Source organism: Meleagris gallopavo, chromosome Z (genome assembly GCF_000146605.3).
Source record: "Meleagris gallopavo isolate NT-WF06-2002-E0010 breed Aviagen turkey brand Nicholas breeding stock chromosome Z, Turkey_5.1, whole genome shotgun sequence".
NCBI classification, from domain to species: domain Eukaryota; kingdom Metazoa; phylum Chordata; class Aves; order Galliformes; family Phasianidae; genus Meleagris; species Meleagris gallopavo.
In genome coordinates, this window is record NC_015041.2 from 425,018 (window position 1) to 446,213 (window position 21,196).

Genomic DNA, 21,196 nt, shown 5'->3' on the forward strand with positions numbered 1-21,196 from the left:
CGCAACCATTGCTGCTTAGCAACAACAAAATACTAACCTGTAAACAACATGGATAGGTTAATCATTTTCCTGTAAAAATGAGGTCCTTTCCTGCATGCTGCCACCTCCACCAGCAGCGATCTCTGTCTGAAGACCAGAGATGAAGCTGGGATTCTCCCTCTGCACGGGGGATAAGTTTTGAGAACATGCAGGAGAACAACGCTGTCTAACAAACTGCCATCAGATTTTAATGGAATTTATGTATCTCAGCTGTTTGTATTACAAATATATGTGAATGCTAATAAAAACGAAGATTTGCTTCAACATAAGTGTGTCATTTAAGTGCGTGTTAACAATAAAACGTTTTATTACATGAAAGAAGATGAAATCTCTACTATCCCTGTGATTTCAGATGCTTAATAAAGAACGTAAATGAGATAAAAATACATTCAATAAAATGCATCCAGTGCAGTGAAATCATCCTATCTAGAATCTGAAGTTTCAGAAAAAAATATTATGCATTTCTAAACACAGAGGACAGCCCAATTAGGTAAGCTGTAACTCATTAAAACACGTACCACAATGCCTGCAAAGCAGCACAAAGCTGTCAGCAGAGCTGCACAGCCATCATAACCAGACGTCTCCTTCTGCAGCCCTTACACACCCAAGTAGTCATGCTGCTTTCTCAGGGATTACTCATTGAAGTAAGGGCTGCCGTTTCCAGTTCTGTGATCGCATTCATTTTACACATTTAATGCTATTAAAATGGATGAATGGGAACGCTCTGCTCCAAATCCTCATCCAGCGTGCTGCCTCAGATGCTGCTGGTCAGAGTGGTGGTGATGCTGCTCGGCACAGCTGTGAGGCCAGCACCTATTTTTGCCCATCCCTTCCACCCCAGGGCTGGCTGGTTGAGCCCTCCTTTACACTTTCCAAGCTCTTCAAAATCAAAAAGCTGCAAGCAACCTCTCTGGCAGGAAAGCCATGGGAATTAAAAGCATAATTGTGAAAAGAACGTAAACACTCTGCAGCTGCATCCCTCTCTGTACGGTTCCATATGGGTAAAAACTGATTTAACAATCAGTAAGGCTCTGCTCTAAAAGCAGAGTCAGACTCAACTTGCCCTGCAAATAAACGAGAGAGAGGACAAATTGAAACAATGCCATGCACAAATCACAATGTATGTTTCCTGTACTCCTGACACTCCACACCCTTACAAACAATGGGCTTTTCCCATTGGATATTCCACCAGCACAAGCAGTTCAAATATACTAAACTCAAAATGGCAAGAAAAAGCATCAGCTCATTTTTCTGAAGTCCAGAAACATTTGGGTTAGTCTGTCTATTCACCCTGAAACACGAACATTTGAGATGTCCTGATTTTCAGGAGCTAAAATTGACAAACCACACATTCCAACATTTCTTACCCCAGACCTCACCTTCATGTTACTTAGAAGTGATACCGAAGGAAAGCTACAGGTTTGTTAAAGAGTAACAAGAGTTTATGAAGTCAAATTGGTGACTGCCAAGTCCACTCCTGGTTTTGGACAGGACTGAGGTGGCATTCTGTAACCAAGCTGTTAAGTTATTTACGCATGCCTCAAATTGTTCCTGCATAGTTTTGTTGGCTTTTGTTCATTTATGTCTGAAAAAACAGAAACAAGTGTCTGCAGAATGCTGTATGCTCTCTTGGATGTTTTGTGTGTGTTTGTTCTTTAAAGGGTGTCCCTAAAAATAATTTAAGAATATTTTTTTACTGGAAGGTTACAAATCAAGTACTTTGCGACAAAAAACTTCAGTGTGGTTAAAGTTTTCTACCAAATGACCTATTTTTCTGAAGCAACAAGGTAAGATACCACCACTTTACAGATCTGAACTCATAAAAATAGCACACAAAGTTTGTTATTTCATTTCCCATTCCCCACAATTATCATATGCATTAAAATTAATGTTTTGAAAACCAACAAAGTCTCTGTGACAGTATTATGAAAATGTCTCTTTTTGTCTGGAAAACCAAATTTGAATATAACTTTAAAAATCACGTAGGGACTTTACAGACAGAAGTGATGAAACAGGAAGATGGTATCAAAGTGAGGTGTTCAGACCAACCCCATTATCTTTCAAAAGCAATGGAAACCTCAATGCCTCAGTACTTTTCCTATAAGAAGGTCTCGTATTTCTGCCAGCAGCACTCTTCCTTACAGGGTGCCTGGTAAAGCGTGCATTTTCCTGAAAAGCAACAGGCTTTTTGTTAATTCATTAGCATCGCTCAGCAGTGGCAGTATGCAGGCAGGGATTAACCCCCCGGCCAGGCCAGCTGGCCTACACCTCCTCCTTCAGAAGGCAGGCACACTGCCCAAACCTCCAACAAAACAAAGGCAGATGCAGAACTAACGCACAGAGGGAAACGCTAGTCTTGTACCCAAACTTCTGCTCTTGTATTGATGGGCTTTAGGACTTCAGTACATCCCTCACAGGCAGGCAACATGTGCCGTGCCTCTTGTCCTCCTCCTGCCCCTGTCTTCCCACTGCACTGTTAGCAGACATTTCAGGAATGATTTCTGAGAGTGTAGCAGACAAAATGGTCACAGCCTGTCCTCTACCACACATTTCTAACACCAGAGACGATATTCTAACTGCACCCACACCCAGTAGGAAAGCTGGCTTTCCTGCACGTATTTGTGCTTTTGACTTGTGCCATCCAGCTGATTCCCAGGAGCTGATTTCACTGGCCAGACTCCTGAGCTCTCGGGGAAATACGGCCACACAGCTAGCAGCCTCGTTCTCTCAAAACTGGAAAACAACGTATCTAACAAACAGGATTATTTTCTTTTGTAGTGAGTCCCTGTGTGGGTCCTACAGACCAGGTGCTCTGTGGGCAGCGCTGCCCAGGCCTCAGGCAGCCATGGCCCTGGACATCGGTGCTACGGAGTGCCTGACATCCCTTCACAGGACAATACACCAAAAATGTTATCTCCTCCCTCCTGCCTCTTCAATTAAGAAATAGCATTGTTTTTACTCTGATTTTGCTAAGATGTCATTCGAGGGAACACACATCCCGTTTAGGCAGTGTCCCATTATTTGCCCATGCAATCATGGCTGTGCTTCAGGCAGGCTCTTCAGAGGAGCACATTTCTGCCAGACCCCATCCTCAGGTCATCACAGTAATTAAGTAGCACTGATGAGAGTGCAACAACAGTTCCACAGGCTCAGATCTTAACGTGTGGGTTGTAACCTTCAGCAAAGCTACTGGTGGCACTGTCTGCGCAATGGCAAGCACTGTGCACCAATTTAAATCACAAGTTAATCACAGAAGTAAGAAAATGGGGTTCAAATACTCCACGTAACTGAGTTTTTCATTTGTCCTTTTTATCTGCTTTCTTAAGGAAAAGCTGATTCTCATTAGGAGGTATGTTTTGAAGCGCTGTTACCCAAACTGTTTACATAATTGAATAATTCTACTCATAACTGCTCAATTGAAAAAGTTAATAAATCAGAATTTGCATGTAGATAGAAACTGACGCTTTTAAAACGTACAAAAAAATTTCAGATTCTTAAGTAGTTGAAAGGAATAGTTTGGAACATACCTGTAAGATATTTTAAATCTAAAGCATATTTCATAATCTGAGTTATTAAAAATGAATATGATGTCTGCTTGAATTTGGTCATCATATCTGTCGAGAATCAGACTTCACCTCTTATTAAAAAAAATAAACAGATATCCAAATGCATCAAACTCTAATGACACCGCAGAAAAGATCGCCAGTACAAAGTGCATTATTTCACAGAGGGTCTTTCGCAGAGCTGGGGCCTATTTTGCCTTTGAGAGAAAGCAGCTATTTGCAAAACAGACACTCCTATGCGTTTCTCTCCTCTAAAGCAAGAGGGAGGGAAAGCAGTGAGGACTGGTATATCCCATCTCATTTAACAGGAACCACAAGCCATACACCTCAAAAACCCCCTTCTGTTTACATGTGCAGCACTGAAGCAACGGCTGAACAAAGGGGAAGGAACCAAACATCCTCCCTGTCGTGAAGCTGGGAAGCTTGGAATTCATCTGCCTCCTCCTCGTCCTCACAATAAGGACTCATTTGTCTCTCATTTGTGTTTTAAAAACCTCAATTTCAGCAACTGTTTAGGCAATACTCCAAAGCTGTTCCACTGCACCTGAAAACTAGGCATGTCCGTATTACATAAGATGCATTCACAGGCAGAATGTATACAGACATAAAACAAAAGGTTTCCACTACTTACAGTCACAACTGAAGAAATTTAGTGTAATTATTTACTACACACACGTGTATTAACATATGTGTAGACAGAAACATAAGTGGTTCATTTTGGTATATGGTATCACGATCTGTATCAAACTGCAGCTTGTAATTCAAAGAGCAAAAATTACAGACAGCAATGATCCCTACAATCACCTGTGCCAAGAAATCAAAGCCTAATAAGCGCTAGAAAATACTCCTAATCCTCACGACTGAGCAGCTTCACTGGCTAGCCTGCTGCAGCCTTTGGGGACTGGGATGAACTGGGAGAGCAGAGGAGATACAAACACCCAAGTTTTGGATTTCAACTCAGATATTTAATTCAGAAGGGAAAAAAAAAACATCTTTTTTTTTTTTTTTGTCCTAATAAATGTGAAGTGATTTTTTTTTAAAGCACAAGCTTGACATAAAAGCTCTTTCATAAAACGTTCTTAACATCAGGGATAGAAGCCAGGCAGCTGTGCACTGTTATTGTGTACACGGTAAATCAGGCACAAAAAGGGGTAGCTCAGCAGGGTACCGGGAGGGTAAGATGCACACTTAACCCCCTGCACACATTGTTGCTCCATTTCTTTCCATCTTAGTCTGTCTGCAGTCAGTACTGTATCTGTCATGAATGTAACAGGCCATTTTCAATCTAAATCTTGTTATGGATTAATAAGCAAACACTTTCTCGCTTATTATGCAATTTATCATCATGAAAATTGCATTGGGCTCCTCAAGGCTACATGCTGATACATTCATTTATTCAGTGCTCTGTGTATAGAGAGCCATACTAATCTTTATGACAGCTAAGAATGTAACAGCAAGATGAAAATTACCTTCTGAAGAACTGTATTCACTGGTTTGTGCAAGCCCACATTTAAATACAATAGAACACACAAGATTTCTTTGGAAAGGTAAAATGTCTTGGCTTCTTCTGTCAAGCTAAAAGAAATAATTGAGGTTCGGGCAGATAACAATATTCACCCAGTTTGTACAGATTTATCCACTAACTGCCTTCAACACACCGCAATCACTCATCCTTCACAGTCCGAGGAAATCAGAACTGCTATATCAATTTGGTAATTTCCCTTAATGCAATGTAAAAGGTACAAATCTTAGTGCTCCCACAGGTGGATGCACACACAGCATTGAGATAAACGCAGTCAGCTCCTTTCTGCGTCCATCACTTACAATGCTCATGTGTGTTTATTAGTAAACAGTTTTAAGCATATTTATAAAATAAAACTTGCAACATAGCAGTTTTCAGAACTAGGTTTTGATATTGAATGCTAAGGTTAATGATGTGGACTTCTACTACAAGTGCCAGTGGTTTTCAAAGTTACTGCTGCAAACAAAAGAACTTCTTGACAAAACCAGAAGATTATTTAAAACTATAAAAATAGTTTAAATACCCATCAATAATGCTTATCATTAGAAGTGCTTCTGACTATATGGTTTCATCCAGCACAGCATACAAAAAAAATCCCAAAACACAATAATTACTGACGTATCAAACAATAGGCTCAGAATAAAACTGGAAAACAATTAGGAATATTATTTTTAATATCTAAACTAATGTTACTACAGTGGTCTTGTAAACAAAAAAATCTGCAAGCTAACCAGAGGCCCTCCTTATGCTAACCACACAGTTCTAATGTATATCAACATTCCCTACAAAAATGCCTACTGCAGTTTTATATGAACATTTTCTTCTCCTCTAACATACAGTTCTTTTCCCCTACATGCTTCAGAATACATCCAAAAGCCTGGAAGGCATGAAAAAAGCCACAAAGCAAAATATCATGTACTGTAAAGCGAGCCTCCACATTTTAAGAAATGCAGTAATATTAATACCTAAATAAGCAGTTATGTTGAGCTTTGCAATTTCAGAATCGAGAGCTTATTTTTTCATGAGCAAAAACCTTTCACAGATGAGTCATGAAGTCTTCTTCTAGAATGAAATTGCTCCTACATTAATGTATGGTTTATGAGGTAATTTAATAATTAACAATTAAAGAAGAATGTCACTAATTAAAATACTACAGAGAAAACACTACTTAGAAAAAATTAAACATTAAGTATGTTTTTAAAAAATCTCCTAGTGAATATTCACACAACACTTTGTGTGCCAGACACAGAAAGCACCAGAATTTCAATCAGTGCAAATTCAGAAAGCTGTACTGAAATGAAAAGCATTACCACAATCCACACACGTGGAGAGTTTGTATTCTGCTGGGAAACACATCCCATCTGCACATATCCCAAATTCAGAACTCGAACTGGTCAGCATGCTGAAGTTGTTTGCTTTTTTGGTAAAAACCAAATAAATTAAAATATATTCAGTTTGCAATTTAGAATAAATTTCAGACCATACGGCCAGTTTCACAACAAGCAATAATAAAAATGAAGACTATACTGCAAACCCTTCACTACACAAATAGTCCTGTTGTCATTAACTGGATCTACAGAGTAAGGACTGTGAGAATCAGCTCCCCAGTAGAAATACACTGCCTTTGGGTCTCAGCTCATACGTTTCGGGATACTCAAAAACAATGCTAATCTGCCGCAAAGCCACACTAATAATCCCCAAACAATAAAATCCAAAAATGCCATGATCTTAACACAAAATGTGCAGGACACTACCTTTATTATTCAAGTCCTCCTAATTTCACTTTGTGTTTAGCTGTAACTACTTGATGGTGTGATTAATGGCACTTTCAAGAAGAGAATCTAGTCTGTACAAATGAAGCAAGCCCAAGACCTGAACTGAAATCAACACACTCCTTCCTCTTTAGACCCAGCTGCAAATACTTAACTGAACGATTTTATTTCTACACTACACGATAGAGCCATTCTATTATTCTATGATTTTCTTTCCAGGAGATCAGAACATGTACAAGATAGCTAAATCTAACCTAAGCCACCTGTATCTTTATTCAGGACTCTTTAATAAGTTGTCCACAAACTTGAAAGATAGGCTGTGGTCCAATGAGTTTATGATTTCTTAGCAATCCTTAAATATACAAGTTTCCTTAATGCTACCAATAGTAATGTTACCAACAAAAAAACCTCCGCCTTCTCCAAAATGGAGGATTCCTTTCCTTTTTCCATCTCCTTGCCAACTACTACAGCTACTTCACTATCTAAAGCGGGGCCAACATAATGAAGAGGACAGACTCTTTAGCAGTCTGTTGTGACAGGACAAAGGGAAATGGTTTCAAACTGAAAGAGGGGAAACTTACACTAGATACAAGAAACAAGTTCTTTACGCTAAGGGCAGAGAAGCACTGACTCAGGCTGCCCATAAAGGTGGTGGGTCCTTTGAGATATTCAAGGTCAGGCTGGGTGGGGCTCTGAGCACCTCACTGGGCTGTACGTATCTCTGTTTTCTGCAGGGGAGCGAAGCCAGATGGCCTTTAGGGGTCCCCTCCATCTCAAATAATTCCATGATTTTATTTCTATCTGAGATGACCGACTACTCTAAAACCAGGACCTGGACTGGATGATCTTAGAAGTCTTTCCCCTAACAATTCTACGATTCCACATACAGGCTGCAGGCGACGCAGGGCTCACAAGCTTATAAGGAGACACCTACTTGGCAAGCTGCTTCTCGGCATCAGCGCAGAGCTCCAGCAGGCCCATCAGCACTGCAGAGACGTCCATGTAGGGCTCCCAGACGGTGAAGCCGCGGCCGATGAGGTCAATGGCAGTTCTGCGGATGGTGCTGTGCGCGGGCAGCTTGGGGCTGGGAGGCTGCAGCAGCAGAAACGTCAATGCCTTGCCTGTCAAGGAGAATGGGAGAGAACCAGGGCAATGAAAGGTGTTACATATTACAAACATTGTTCTAAGGGCAGTTAGAATTCATTAAAAACACCACTTTCAGATTTTTTTCCAGAAGCTCCTATAATCAATGGGAAATCTGATGGAAAGATAGAGGAAACCTGAGATATTTTTAATTAAATTGAAAAATGTTGTGTCTTAGAAGTAGTCCCCAGATTATACATGCTCTGTGGAAAATACCTACAGCTGCTACAGCTGACTCTGCGCAGAATCAGGTTTTGAGAGCTATAGTAAATAATTTTCAGTTGCACATAAGCAAAGGATATGTTAAAGTTTTGCATCCTGTTGGCAATGCTGAACCCCAGCCAGCCTCTGCCTGCCAGATCCTGAACAAGTTTTCTATGGTAGCATCAGCCCCTATGTTAGAGCACACAAGACAGTACAGTACACTCATCTGCTTTAAACAGCCCCATGTCAATACCTCTGTTGTTGAGTCTTAATCACAAAGTTTTTACTATGTTAGAAATAATCTTTATGCAAGAAAATAGTCAATCTACACACCAGAAAATGGTGGGGAAAAAAAAAAATACAGAGTGAATCACAATGGAAGGAATTATATAGTAAAAATTCCCTTCAATAGAGAGTTGACAAAAAATTTAAAAAAATCACTCAAATAGAATCTGTGATAATATTAACAGGGTAATAAAAACCTCTCAGAAAAGAAAGTAAATAATTTTGCAACAAGGTCTCAGGAAAACAAAGGGAGAAGAAAGCAGTTAAATCAGGCCCTGTTTAGATTATACGTTGTCGAATCCTGCTGAAGCTAAAATAAGTTTGTACCAGGTATGCTTAACTGAGTGAGAAACAGTGAGAAAATAAGGTCACAAAACCCACCACAACCTCCAGGTGAGCACCGGCTGCTTGCCAGCCCTACAGAGCAGCTCTGCACAGTGCAGACAGCCAGGGCTCCACACGCCTCCTGCCATGCCCTGCACAAACCACGGTGCCCATTTGTGAAGCATTTCAGTTTTACAGTGATGATTTTCCTTGTCCTCAAAATACACTTCCTGCTGAAAGCTCCTCAGTGTTAAACATGTGGGGATTGGCACTGCTTTATTTAGGGAGCGGAATGAAATGACTGCAAAGCCTTCATGTTGTTCTGACTCTGGTCACTGCTGCTGGCAAAGCTATCAGCATCACAGCTTGAGGGGTGGAAGCAGAATAGAAGTCCCATTAGAAGGATGAGACATTAATTAGTAACTCAGTTTTGCTGACAGCTCTTGAGATGACAGAGACATGCTACATAATGTGCACACAGAAAGCCCCCCCCCATCCCTGCCATGGGCCTGGCTGCCCCCCACCAGCTCAGGCTGCCCAGGGCATGCCATCCATTGCCTCAGGCACCCAGGCAGCTCTGGGCAGCAGTGCTGAGCCTGACCGCTATTTGGGTAAAGAATTTCCCCCTCACATCTGACCTAAATCTGCCCTCTTTCAGTCTAAAGCTATTTCCCCTTGTCCTGTCACTGTCTGCCCACGTACAAAGTTCTCTCCCTCCCGCTATTTCATTCAATAGATTAGTTTTTCATTAAAGTGGTTGCATACATATATATAAATGTGAGGGAACACTAAAACAATGCTCCCAGATAAAGGTAATTTATCATTATCACTACATAATTATTTGTTACCTCTTAATAACATTCATTTAGTTTGCCTCTGCGGTAATGATAACCTATTGATTTGAACACAGTTTTCCCTGGTTTTCAGAACTGTCTCCTACGAGTTGTGTGATTCATTAAATAAAGCTCCTGACATCTCAGCATCCAGGAAAGTTACTGATAGTCTTGCTGTGCACGTGAACTCACACCAAACTTGGATGCGTGTAACACGAGCTGAAAGTTTCTTCTTAAAAAGTGCAGCTGGATATTAGGAAAAAATTATTCTCCAGGAGAGCAGTGATGCAGTGGCACAGGCTGCCCAGGGAGGTGGTGAAGTCCCCGTCCCTGGAGGCCCTCACGAACCATGGGGATGTGGCACTTGGGAACATGGTTTAGAGGGCACGGTAGAGATGGTTTGGGGTTGGACTTGATAATCTCAAAAGACTTTTCCAACAGTAATGATTCTATGAAGCTTCAATGCGCATGAATTTTGTCTCAAATGAAAGAACCTATTAAGAAGCATCACAAACATTTTTTTGCAGAGAAGCACTCCAGCATTTCTCATACGGATACTCCTAGTGTTGCTCTTGTTGACACCTGCCCTGTGTACAGTGAGCTGAAGAAAAGATGAACTGAACAAAAGTCATCCTGCTGCCCGTTTCTCAGCCTGGACATCTTTGTTTAAGCTTTGACTTGGCTTAAATGAACGAATTAATATTGACAAAAACATCAACTAAGCTAATGAGTTGTTAGTTAAGGCAATAAACATGTCACATTAGAGTCAGCACAGTAAAGAGGTAATTAGTCCCGGAGAAGCCCTGCTAGTGGGGCTGCTCTCAGAGCCCCTCTCCCACCAACCCTGTTCTGTGGGCAAGGGGCTGCACTGTAACACCCACCCCAAGCCCATGGCTGCTGGGGAGGGCAGCTACACTGAAGAACAAGCTGAAATGGCTGCGAGCAGCAGATTCGGCTTTTCTCCTGTAAATCTGAATAAAAGCAATAAAACTCAGCCACAGGAAAGCTGTGATGATTTGCATGCATCTTCTGCTGTTAAGTGTTATTAAGGATGAAGCAATGAAAGTGTCTCTTGTTAAAGATTAGGTGTGACTAACCAGACAGACTGAGTTCAGGCAGTAAATGAGGAAAAAGAGAAGTCGAGAAATGCCATTCCTATATATAAATCTGCATCAGAATTTGTCCCCATCTTTTACTCTGCATTGTGATGCATATGCTGCATGTACATGGCAACAAAGTTAGGCACAGAGGCTGCAAGCAAAGCAAATCAAGGGCAAGGATTGGAAACTCATCCTCGCAAGCCCTCACTGAAGGCATCTGCATGGCAGCAAAACCTCCATCCACAAAGCACAGCGGGGTCAGTACTGAGCTGCCCACCTTTCCCAGCGTTTCCAGAACACAAAAATAAAGGTTGGAGTCTTTGATGCCTACATCATTTCTGCTGATGGGAATGTGACCTGAATACTAAAGATTTCAGTTATTTTGAATGCATGTACCCCTTTGAATTTCTCGGATGTCTTTCCTTGCTGCATCTCAAGAGCTTTAAACATATTACACCCATCAGCATTGTTACCCTCATTTTGGAGACAGGCTTAAAAAAATTAAATAATTTGCTCGGGAAAATCAATAGTATAGGCACGAATAAGACACTGATAACTCTGGTTCCCATTCTCATAATCTGCCACAGCATCCAGTTTGGACTAAATAAAAATGATGGACTCCAAGGATGTGATTCAGCTTGCTTTCAATCTTTTTCTCATTTTATATACAAAAGAACAGAAGTGAGGGACAAGAGCTTTAGGGATTTTTTCAGTCTTCTCTTTTTCTCTAGGTCGTGGACACAGTGTTTTTTAATAAGAAATTTTAAAAAAATCAGCACCTTTTTTTGGATGATATATATATTTTTTTGTCCTGATTTGACATGCACCTGGCTGAAACACCAGCAGAAAGAGAAAAACTTAACTTTGGATATCCCGATTAAAAATGCATATCCCTTAAACTCCTCATTTTGGAGCAGCAAATTTCTATCAGAGTTTGTGCTCTCTTTCAGACAGAGGGTATTTTCTGCCCTAAATGAAAATTTGAATAACTTTTCTAAAGTTATAATTATGAACACTTAAAAAATGGAATAATGTGCATTGAGCACATTGTTTCTAATCTTCTGCTTTTCACACAACATACTTCCAGCATTTTTTCTGCCTTCTATCTAACTGTAGCACATTTCATTTCTTCAACTGAACTTACGCTAGGAGAGGATTCAATTTGCCTGATGCCCTCTCAAGTCACTTATGTTCTATCTGCGCAACAGGTGAAGCTCCTACAGCAATTTCAGCACTGGCATGGGCACGGAGAGTTTTAACCTCTTCCCAAAAACATGGTCTTACAATGTATTAAGAAGTAGTTACATTGCATGATTGCATTTTATTTAGTCAGAGTAAAAAATGACCTGCAAAGACATTTGTGTTGTTCCTACACCAACAGCCCTTTTATCACTTCTACTCAGGGACTGCTGCAATGTTGAGAAATAACCACAGAGGAGTCACAGAATCTAGAAAAGACCTCTGAGACCATCGAGCCCAACACCTACCCATCCCACCATGCCTACTAACCATGACCCCAGGTGCCACATCGCTGTGTGACTTCAACACCTCCAGGGACAGTGACCCACCACCTCCCTGGGCAGCCTGTGCCAACACCTGAAAGCAACATTTGCCTGGAAATGTACAACAAACTCTCAGAACTTTGAAAATTAAACTTTTTCTTTAAATTAAACCTTACTGAGTGCTGCTTCTGCAGCATGTATATAACTGGATGCTTTTGGGAACAGCAAAGATTTCTTCTTTTTTTCCCTACAATAAAATATATATTTTTTGCCTTATTTATCTGATCAGAAAGGATGTGTCCTCAACCACTCTGAAGGCTTACAAACTTCAGAAATATTTAATCATAAAGGAAATATTTCCTCCATGACAAGTACCAACCTACATTCTGCAAATGTAACAGGCTTAGAACGTCAGAACAGTTGCCTCTAGATGTAGTAAATACATAGCATTTGTACAGAACAGCCTAATAGTGCTTTTCAACATTAAGTGAGCAAACAGCAAGGAATGCTGGCAAGCAGGCAAAACCAATACTGCTCCTGTTTTGTACCAAAATTCCGTACAATTTTACATAAATCCTTGCAAAGGGAGACAAAGGAAAAAGAAGAAAGCTGCTGGCAATAGCAGGTTCCCAGTCCTCGCTGCCTACCCATGGCCTAGTTAAAGTGACCTAACAATGCCATTTTTCTTCCTCTCGAAAACTGCAGTAGAGGAATCAAATGTGAAAGCAAGATCAATTCTGTTCCAAGACAGTAAATGAGTTTTAGATCAGACTTGTTTCAATTTATGGAGAGAACCCAACTCTGCTAGCTTAAATGCTTTCTTCCTCTAACTATGAAATTATATTACAGTGATATAGAAAGAGTAAACTATCATTATTTTAATCCAAAATTTGTTTATAATCCAGCAGGAAGGAGAAAGCCAATATAACCCGATTGATAACTGTGCAGTACACCTGTTATTTTCATTCCTGTTAATTGCATAATATCATTAAGCCATACTATTTATTTTCATCTAAATTGCATGCTTTCTCAATGATGCCATTTCCACAAAGCCCACCATCAGTTTGTTGGCAGCAGCATTTCTTTCCAGCACACTGCAGCCTGCCCAAACCTTCTGCCAATCTCAGACATTTTCCCATCACACGCAACCGCAGCTGATTTTCTTAAGCAGATGTGTTCACTTGCAACACTTATCTGTGAACATCATCACCCTATGCTATGCTCAGGTCATACACGGGTTGACCACATGGTCCTGTGCTACGATCTTTTATAAAGCTAAGACGAATGTAAACACTTATAAAATATATTTTAACAGGACTCGTTTGGTTGGTAAGGACCAGGTACAACCACTTGTGACACAATACAACTCTGCTGCCTGTGGAAACAGCCAGGATATGCTCTGAAGCTGGAAAGTGACACTGATTTCTGTACGTAAAACAAACACCTCCCAGTGTATGGCCATAGCCATGCACTCACATCACGGAGGTAACGTGCTCTGTGGATGCAGTGGAATCTGCTCACCCATCTCTGCACAGTGAAGTGAAAACCCTGATGGTCGTTTCCAAACCAACAATATATCACTTGTTTTTGTGCATCTTTCTCCCATGTTTCTACTCTATAAAACAAGAGTCAAAGCATCTCACATCTCCCAGGCACTTTCCTGGCTTTGGGATCATTCTTGCACACACAGCTCTAACTTACACATATGGCTGTAAGATGAGGAAACTGAATTCCCTCCTGTTCTTTTAAGGCAAGAATGATTAACTTGGAAGCTACAAGCCTAATGAAGGAATAATATTAATTTGTATGATGAATAAAATTAGTTTCTGAGCTTCCCTTCATCTCACTCATTACAAACACAAGCACAGGCAGATTTATTGACCTGTCACAGCTTATTAAGCAGCACTTCATAAAGAAGTTATTTTGAAGTGCTCTTTTTAAGCATGCAAAGTATTGATCGACAATGTTTGGGCACTATTTCTTAATACAGACACCAAAGAGCAAAAAGCGTATGCAATTTTGGTTTTCCCATTAGACATACAAAAAAATATAGATTTTACATCGGTAGCACTGCATGTAGATTAGGGAACCGAATCTTCAAGACCACTGTTGTTGCCAGGTGGGAATTGTCAGAGGTTCCAGCAGAGAGGGCTGTTCACCACCCACCCTGCGAGGAAGGAAGGAATCTCAGATAACATACTTGACGTGAATTAAAGTTTTAAGATTGGATTTTGTTGCTCAAAAAGAAAGCAAGAAAAGTCCAACAGATTCAAATTAGGGCATAATATCTGCCACAACGATTGACTGTTTTCTGCCATACAGATTGACTACTTTTTCTAAGTATTATCTCTAAGGCTAACATAAAGATTTTTATAAACTACTCTTTTCCTTTCTTCTATTATTTTTCCCCTTCAGGGCCAAATTCTGTTTAAGACTAATCTAATCGCAACTCAGGAAAAACTATCAAGAGCACATCTTGGTCTCGCACTGAATTTCCAAGTGTGCAGACTGATAAGTGCAGAACCAGCCCCATGTCACCAAACACAGGGCAGCATCTTCCTGCATGACTGATACAGAGGAACAGCCAGCAAAATGGCCTGCACTAAAAGCAGTCTCTCACTAGGAGCAATACCATCAGTTACTTGCTTTAATCCCAATGTTCTGTGCATCGAGTTTTGGTTGGTTGGTTTCTGAGCCAGTTTGCCTAATTTGCTCTGCTGCTCAGGTGATTTCTTGCTCCTCCAGGTGAGGATCCTGAGCTCTTCTGTGCTAATTTCTGCTGCCAGCACCTGCTGGGTTCCCTCATCAAGTCTGTGTCTTCCTTACCAGTCTGATGTAGGAACCTAAGTGCTGGTGGTTCCCACATTAAGCAGGTCAGCCAAACTGGGGTGACTGTCCTAAGCTACCACCTGGAAACTAAAAAATCGCTTAGGAAGGAAGGAAGTGTGAACACAGCCTGCAAAACCCATCTTAGTATACCATAGCATGCTGTCACATACGACTCTGAGTTAAAGGGCAGAATGCTTACCATTAACAACTGTATTGATGGCAGATGCTTTGCAAAACATCCTGCATTAACAACAGAATCAAGTATTTTATAAACCACTCAGGTTTATCAGCCCATTCTCTTTATAAACACAGCATCAGCTGCGGTTTGAGTGTAATGTGGTGCATCTATAATGAGAAAACTTTGGGGTGGCATTTTTTAATTAAATATCTCATTAACTATTTGTAATGTCAACAAAGATTAAGGCGGGATGGCAGGCAAGGTCACTAGGTGGATTTCAGGAGAATTCTGTTCACTTAAGAAGACATTATCAGTTATTTTCGTAAATACAGTAAGTCACAATGTGTACAACTTAGATAAATGTGCACACACTAACACTCCAAATGAAGAATTAGTTCATTTGGATAACTTATTTTTAAATAGAAAATACCATGGTGTTAGGCTACATGCAATTTCTCTCATAACTTTGACGATCTCAGCTTCCCCAAATCCTTCAGACATACAAACAGACACAAATCTGAAGAAATTAACATTGCAGCTTTGATTAAGTCTTCCAATTCAACTTACTCTCCTTGAGCAATAACAGTGCAAGTTTTATGTAAAATATGATGAAAAACAAGTTGTGCCCAGGGAGTTCCAGGTTAGATATTAGGAAAAAAATTTTCTGACAGAGTGGTGATGCAGTGGCACAGGTTGCCCAGGGAGCTGGTGGAGTCTCCACTGCTGGAGGTGATCAAGAACCATGGAGATGTGGTACTTGGGGATGTGGTCAGTGGGGATGGTGGGAGTGGGCTGGGCTTGGGGACCTTAAAGGCTTTTTCCTACCCTAACAATTCTATGATTTTATGATGATTCAAGCTTACTGCTAATACCAGAAACAAACCTGTCTTCTTTTTTTGTAAACTCCAACTACTCTTCAATTCCTCGAAGTTGTAACAATGCTCTCATTTGACAAATTCTCATGAGAAGACGTTGATACCTCCAGCTTAGATTACCTTGTTTGGAAGGGATGGGGATCTCAGTAACATCTGATAAGGCATTTGCCTTTCACAATCCTAACTACTATAGGCAAAATTATCCTGATTTTCCTTTGGCTTTTTAAGCACTTTACAAATTACTTTATGGCCCAGATGTAAAATTTCAGTATTTTACTGTGTCAAGTTTCATCTACATTAAAGCCTGAATTTCACCCTATCAGTCAGCCCGACAGCTGTGTGGTGTTCCTGAAATTATGATTAATAGGAGTTCAGAGATGGAGTTCACAGTTCTGCTAAGCTTAATGTAACAAAAGCAGCAAGCAGATAGCTGAATAAAAACACAGGAGGAGAGAGGCTGTGAAGATCACAGATGGTCCAGCCATCAGCCAAGCTTCTGACCAGGTGACACCGCTGAGAAGCAGCTAACACCAGGACTGAAAGCAGCTGGGAGTGGTAGAGTTCCTTATTTGAGCAAAAAACTGTAAAAGGGGAAGAGAAAATAAAGAACTAGAAGGAAGGGAAGCCATCTTGGACAGGCTGGAGAAGTGGGCTCATGTGAACCTAATGAGCTTTAACACGGCCAACTGCAGGGTGCTGCATTTGGGCCGGGGCAATCCCAGATATTTACACAAACTGGGGGAAGATCTCCTTGAGAGCAGCCCTGTAGAGAAGGACTTGGGGGTCCTGGTGGATGAGAAGCTGGACATGAGCCAGCAGTGCGCACTTGCAGCCCGGAAGGCCAACCGTGTTCTGGGCTGCATTAAAAAAGGGGTGGCCAGCAGGGAGAGGGAGGTGATCGTCCCCCTCTGCTCGGCTCTTGTGAGGCCCCATCTGCAGCACCGTGTCCAGGCCTGGGGCCCCCAGTACAGGAAGGAGCTCTTGGAGTGGATCCAGAGGAGGGCACTGAGATGATCAGAGGGCTGGAGCAGCTCTCCTGTGAGGAAAGGTTGAGGGAACTGGGCTTGCTTAGCCTGGAGAAGAGAAGGTTCCAGGGAGACCTCATGTGGCCTTCCAGTACTTGAAGTGAGCGTATAAACAGGAGGGGGAACGGCTGTTTGTGAGGGTGGATAGTGATAGGACAAGGGGAATGGTTTTAAACTGAGACAGGGGAGGCTTAGATTGAATATTAGGAGGAAGTTTTTCACTCAGAGGGTGGTGAGGCACTGGAACAGGCTGCCCAAGGAGGCTGTGGATGCCCCATCCCTGCAGGCATTCAAGGCCAGGCTGGATGTGGCTCTGGGCAGTTTGCCCACCAGGTGAATGGTGGAGGCTATGCTGGTGACTCAAGCAATGCTGCAGGATGTTCCTGGGCTCCTGAGTACACTCTGCTATGATTTAGTTCAGTGGCTGCTAGCTTAGCACTGGTGGCCCTGCCTGTGGTGGGAGGGTTTGAGATTCATGATCCTTGAGTTCCTTTCCAACTCTGGCCATTCTGTGATTCTGGTGAACTGGGCACCAACCCAGCCATGCCAGCAGCCCTTGGGGTGCTTAATCTAACAGCAGAGTAACGAAGCTGTATTTATGATTGTTATGGTATTGTACTACCATGTAAGTAAAAATGTATTTTTTTCCCTAAATTTCATTTAAAAACGTATAGTTCATTGTTCTGAAACTATTTTTCTGCATATTTTACTGACAAATAAGTTGGAGTAAAACATTACTAGAAAAAAAACAGAATTTTGTATCTTTTCTGAAGAGGAGTCCCTGTAGTTTGCACAGACACCAGGAGGAACACTATCTTCTGACACAAACAAGCAGATATACAGGAAATGAAAAACGTCCTCAGTCGTGCCATGGTACTTGAGGCCTTCAAGCCTTTGCTGAATAGCACTGCTCTGTGATAATCTAGCCCTCACACACATCAGTTTTTTAGGCTTGGAGCACTGACTATTTAGCACATAGGGCTTCCAGGGTCCTAGACCCAGCAGAAGTGTAGATTCTTGCTTTGCCTTCTTTGCCACTTCAGGTTTAGCAAAAGCATTTCCCCCCCTTACAAGAACCAGTCTCCTGGTAATTGCTCTGAGCTCAGACAATACACTGCTTTTCAGTTATTTGCATTTTTTGTCCTCTTTTCCTCCGACACCTTGGGCATCATGTGAAGACTAAACCACTGCAGGAGGAGAAATCCTCTCCTGTGAAGTTATAAAATAACTAATCAGGTATTGGTGGTTTTTCCAGCAATACCAGCAATGAATCCACAGCATTTCAGAGAGATGGTAGGGACTTTTTTCAGATTCCCCTAAAACAAACACCAGCATGCTTAGGAACCTGGCCACAGGCTTAGAGCACTACAACTGCATCTGCTTCCATTACATTTTGCAATATTAACAGCAAACTGACAACTCACAGATATGTTACTATCTTATATAAGATTGCTGTTACTGTTTGTAGGAAGGGTAATTACAGCAGCACTACAGGACTACATTTCATATGGGCCCAGAATGTAACATTTTATATAGCATTTTCCATTGAACTCATCCGTGTCCGTTTTTTTTTGCACAAGACACTTTTTTCTTTTAAGTCATTGCCAAATATGTCTTCCTATAGGTTATTGATCCTATACAGTCTATTCCTCAGAATTATGTGCAGTGAAGTAAGCAAACTGTGACAGTGTTCAGGTACAGATAGAACTCCTGCACTATGAGTAAGAGCTACAAAGTGCTGCAATGAAGATCTATCAATCTAAGAGGCAGGACAGGTGTTCACTATCTCCTCCCTCTTGTTCTCTATAGCCCAAGATATATTTTCAAGGGAAAAAAGTATGAATTACATAAATGCAGTCTTAGTTTAGTGTAAGCATAAAGAGAACAAGGAGTGCCAACAGCAGTGCTGGATGGTGCCAGTGAAAGCTGGGCTGCTGCTGACTATTGGTGCATCACTGCCTGCAGCTGTGCTGCCATACTGGACAGTTCTCTGCTCTCTATATGAGCACCAATGTCTCACCCACCTCTTATTATGACACTGCTTATTTGCACATTCCACATTTCAACTTTATTTCATCCTCTGAAAGGAAATGTTTTAATGACTCGATGCGTACTGAAACGTTAGTACATGATGATATTGTAAAACCTCACCCTAGCCTAAATTCCAGAACAAGGGACAGGGATACTCACAGGTATGCCTCGCCAGGGAATAATTGGACCCACCGCTTGTCAGCCCAAAGCCTTCAGGGATCTGGCTGGAGCTGCGTGGCCGTGTCAGCAGCTTAGGGGGCTCAATCTCAGCCCCAAATTCTGCCCCAATCACACCCAGCAGAACGATGGCTGTCGCCTGCTTCCTGCGCTCCTCATAGGATGTGGAGATCTTCTTCAGCTGCGGGAGACCAGACAGGCAGCCTGGAACAAGAAGGAAGAGCTATAAGGAAAACAAAAGCAGGGCTGCTCATAACACTCCAAACATTCTGTTTTCCAGAGAAAATAAAAGAGATTCCATTTAACTTAGAGCATGTTTTCAGGACAGTTACCTCCCTTAGTAGAATTTTCAGCTGCTGTAGATAATGACTTTTACTTCCCAAAATGCACAACAGAAGTCTAAGCAGCTACTTTTGCAACTGCTATCTCACCCATCCTTCAAAAATTGTCAAGACCTTGCTGAAGAAAGAAAAAAAAAAAAAAGAAAGAAAGGAAGAAGGGGGCAGAAAACCATCAAATTTTATACATCTTTATTCTTTTGCGGAGGAAAAAAACATAACCAACATAATTGTGTTTATCTGCTTTTGTGAAAGGTAACATTTGGCCTGATTTTTGTTCACCCTAAATTTCTGTAACCAATCAAAATCCTCTCTGGTTTCCTTCCCTTACAAGGCGTATTTGGAATACTGGATTTCTATTACAAAAAAAACTCAACCTTCTGTGTTATGATCTATCATGATATTCTAGTTCTTACTAAATTTTAGCATAAGGATATATGCCATCACACTGAGCTAGCATTTCGGTACACCAAATGTTTCTTTAACGAACATCCTCCGGAATCATGGAAAAACCTCACTGTAGTGTGAATTTTAAAATAAAATTCTAAGTTTTATATTATTGGTGAAACTAAAAACTCTTGGGCTATCTTAGGTTGGTGGAAGGTGGATCAATTTTGGTTCTTTCGGTGTTTGTTTTTTTTTTTCTTTTTCTTTTTTTTTCTAGGAATAAAGAAGCCGAATCTTAGAAGTTTATGAGACTGAAATATAGTATTCATTCAGCCAGGCAAGTACAGCTCACACTCAGCTAATTCCCAGTGCAATGGGAAAAAAGAAAAAAAAAAACCTACAAATCCGATATATAACAACAAAGCCTTAACATCCCTCTTAGGTTCCTCTACCGAACCTTTTCAGGAAGCCAGACAGCTTCTGGATGAGAATCATCAGAGCACAGGTTAAGAAGGGGCTATTTAGCATGCCCAGTGCGGGTCTACCTGTGCTCCATAGAGAATGAGATGCTACCTCCAGAAAAGCTGACTACATTTAAGCAAATGCAGCCATTGTGGTTCAGAGACAGCATTGCGATAGCAACAGAAACGTGCCAGCTGAAGGAGAGGAAAAATCCAATGGAAAGCTGAACAATGGCAGGAGAGGGGGAAAAAAATCAATAGGGCTGCCTGGAGAGGGAGAAGACTGGAAAGGGGCTGCACAGACAAAGCAGGGAATACAGCAGCTCCTATCGCCCTGCACTCTGCTCTTTCATGGCCACACAGCTGGCCCGGCTCGGGGACCCCGAAAGGCAGACATCGGAGCATCCTGAAACGCTGGTCCTGATTCCTCAGGACTCTCAGTTCTCATCAGGCAGCAGACAACAAACCAGCCGGCACCCAGAGCCGAGCACCAGGCCCTGCCCCGACCCGACCCCAGCCCCCTGCACAGCAGCACCCAGGTGCCCGCGATGGCTCTCGCTCAGAGGCACAGTTGCCATAACGTTCCTTTGCCAAACCTTCCAAGTGAA

General features: G+C 41.6%; 1 protein-coding gene across 1 annotated transcript in view; it reads right to left on the minus strand.

Annotated features, from left to right (window-relative positions):
• The window catches only part of WDR7 (WD repeat domain 7), a 115,279-nt gene that overhangs the window by 32,014 nt on the left and 62,069 nt on the right, over positions 1–21,196 (minus strand). The window contains exons 21-22 of the mRNA XM_019610149.1: positions 19,385–19,606; positions 7,831–8,017 (exon numbers count right to left, since the gene is read on the minus strand). Of these exons, the coding sequence (XP_019465694.1) occupies positions 7,831–8,017; positions 19,385–19,606 (409 nt within the window). The remainder of the gene's footprint in view (positions 1–7,830; positions 8,018–19,384; positions 19,607–21,196) is intronic.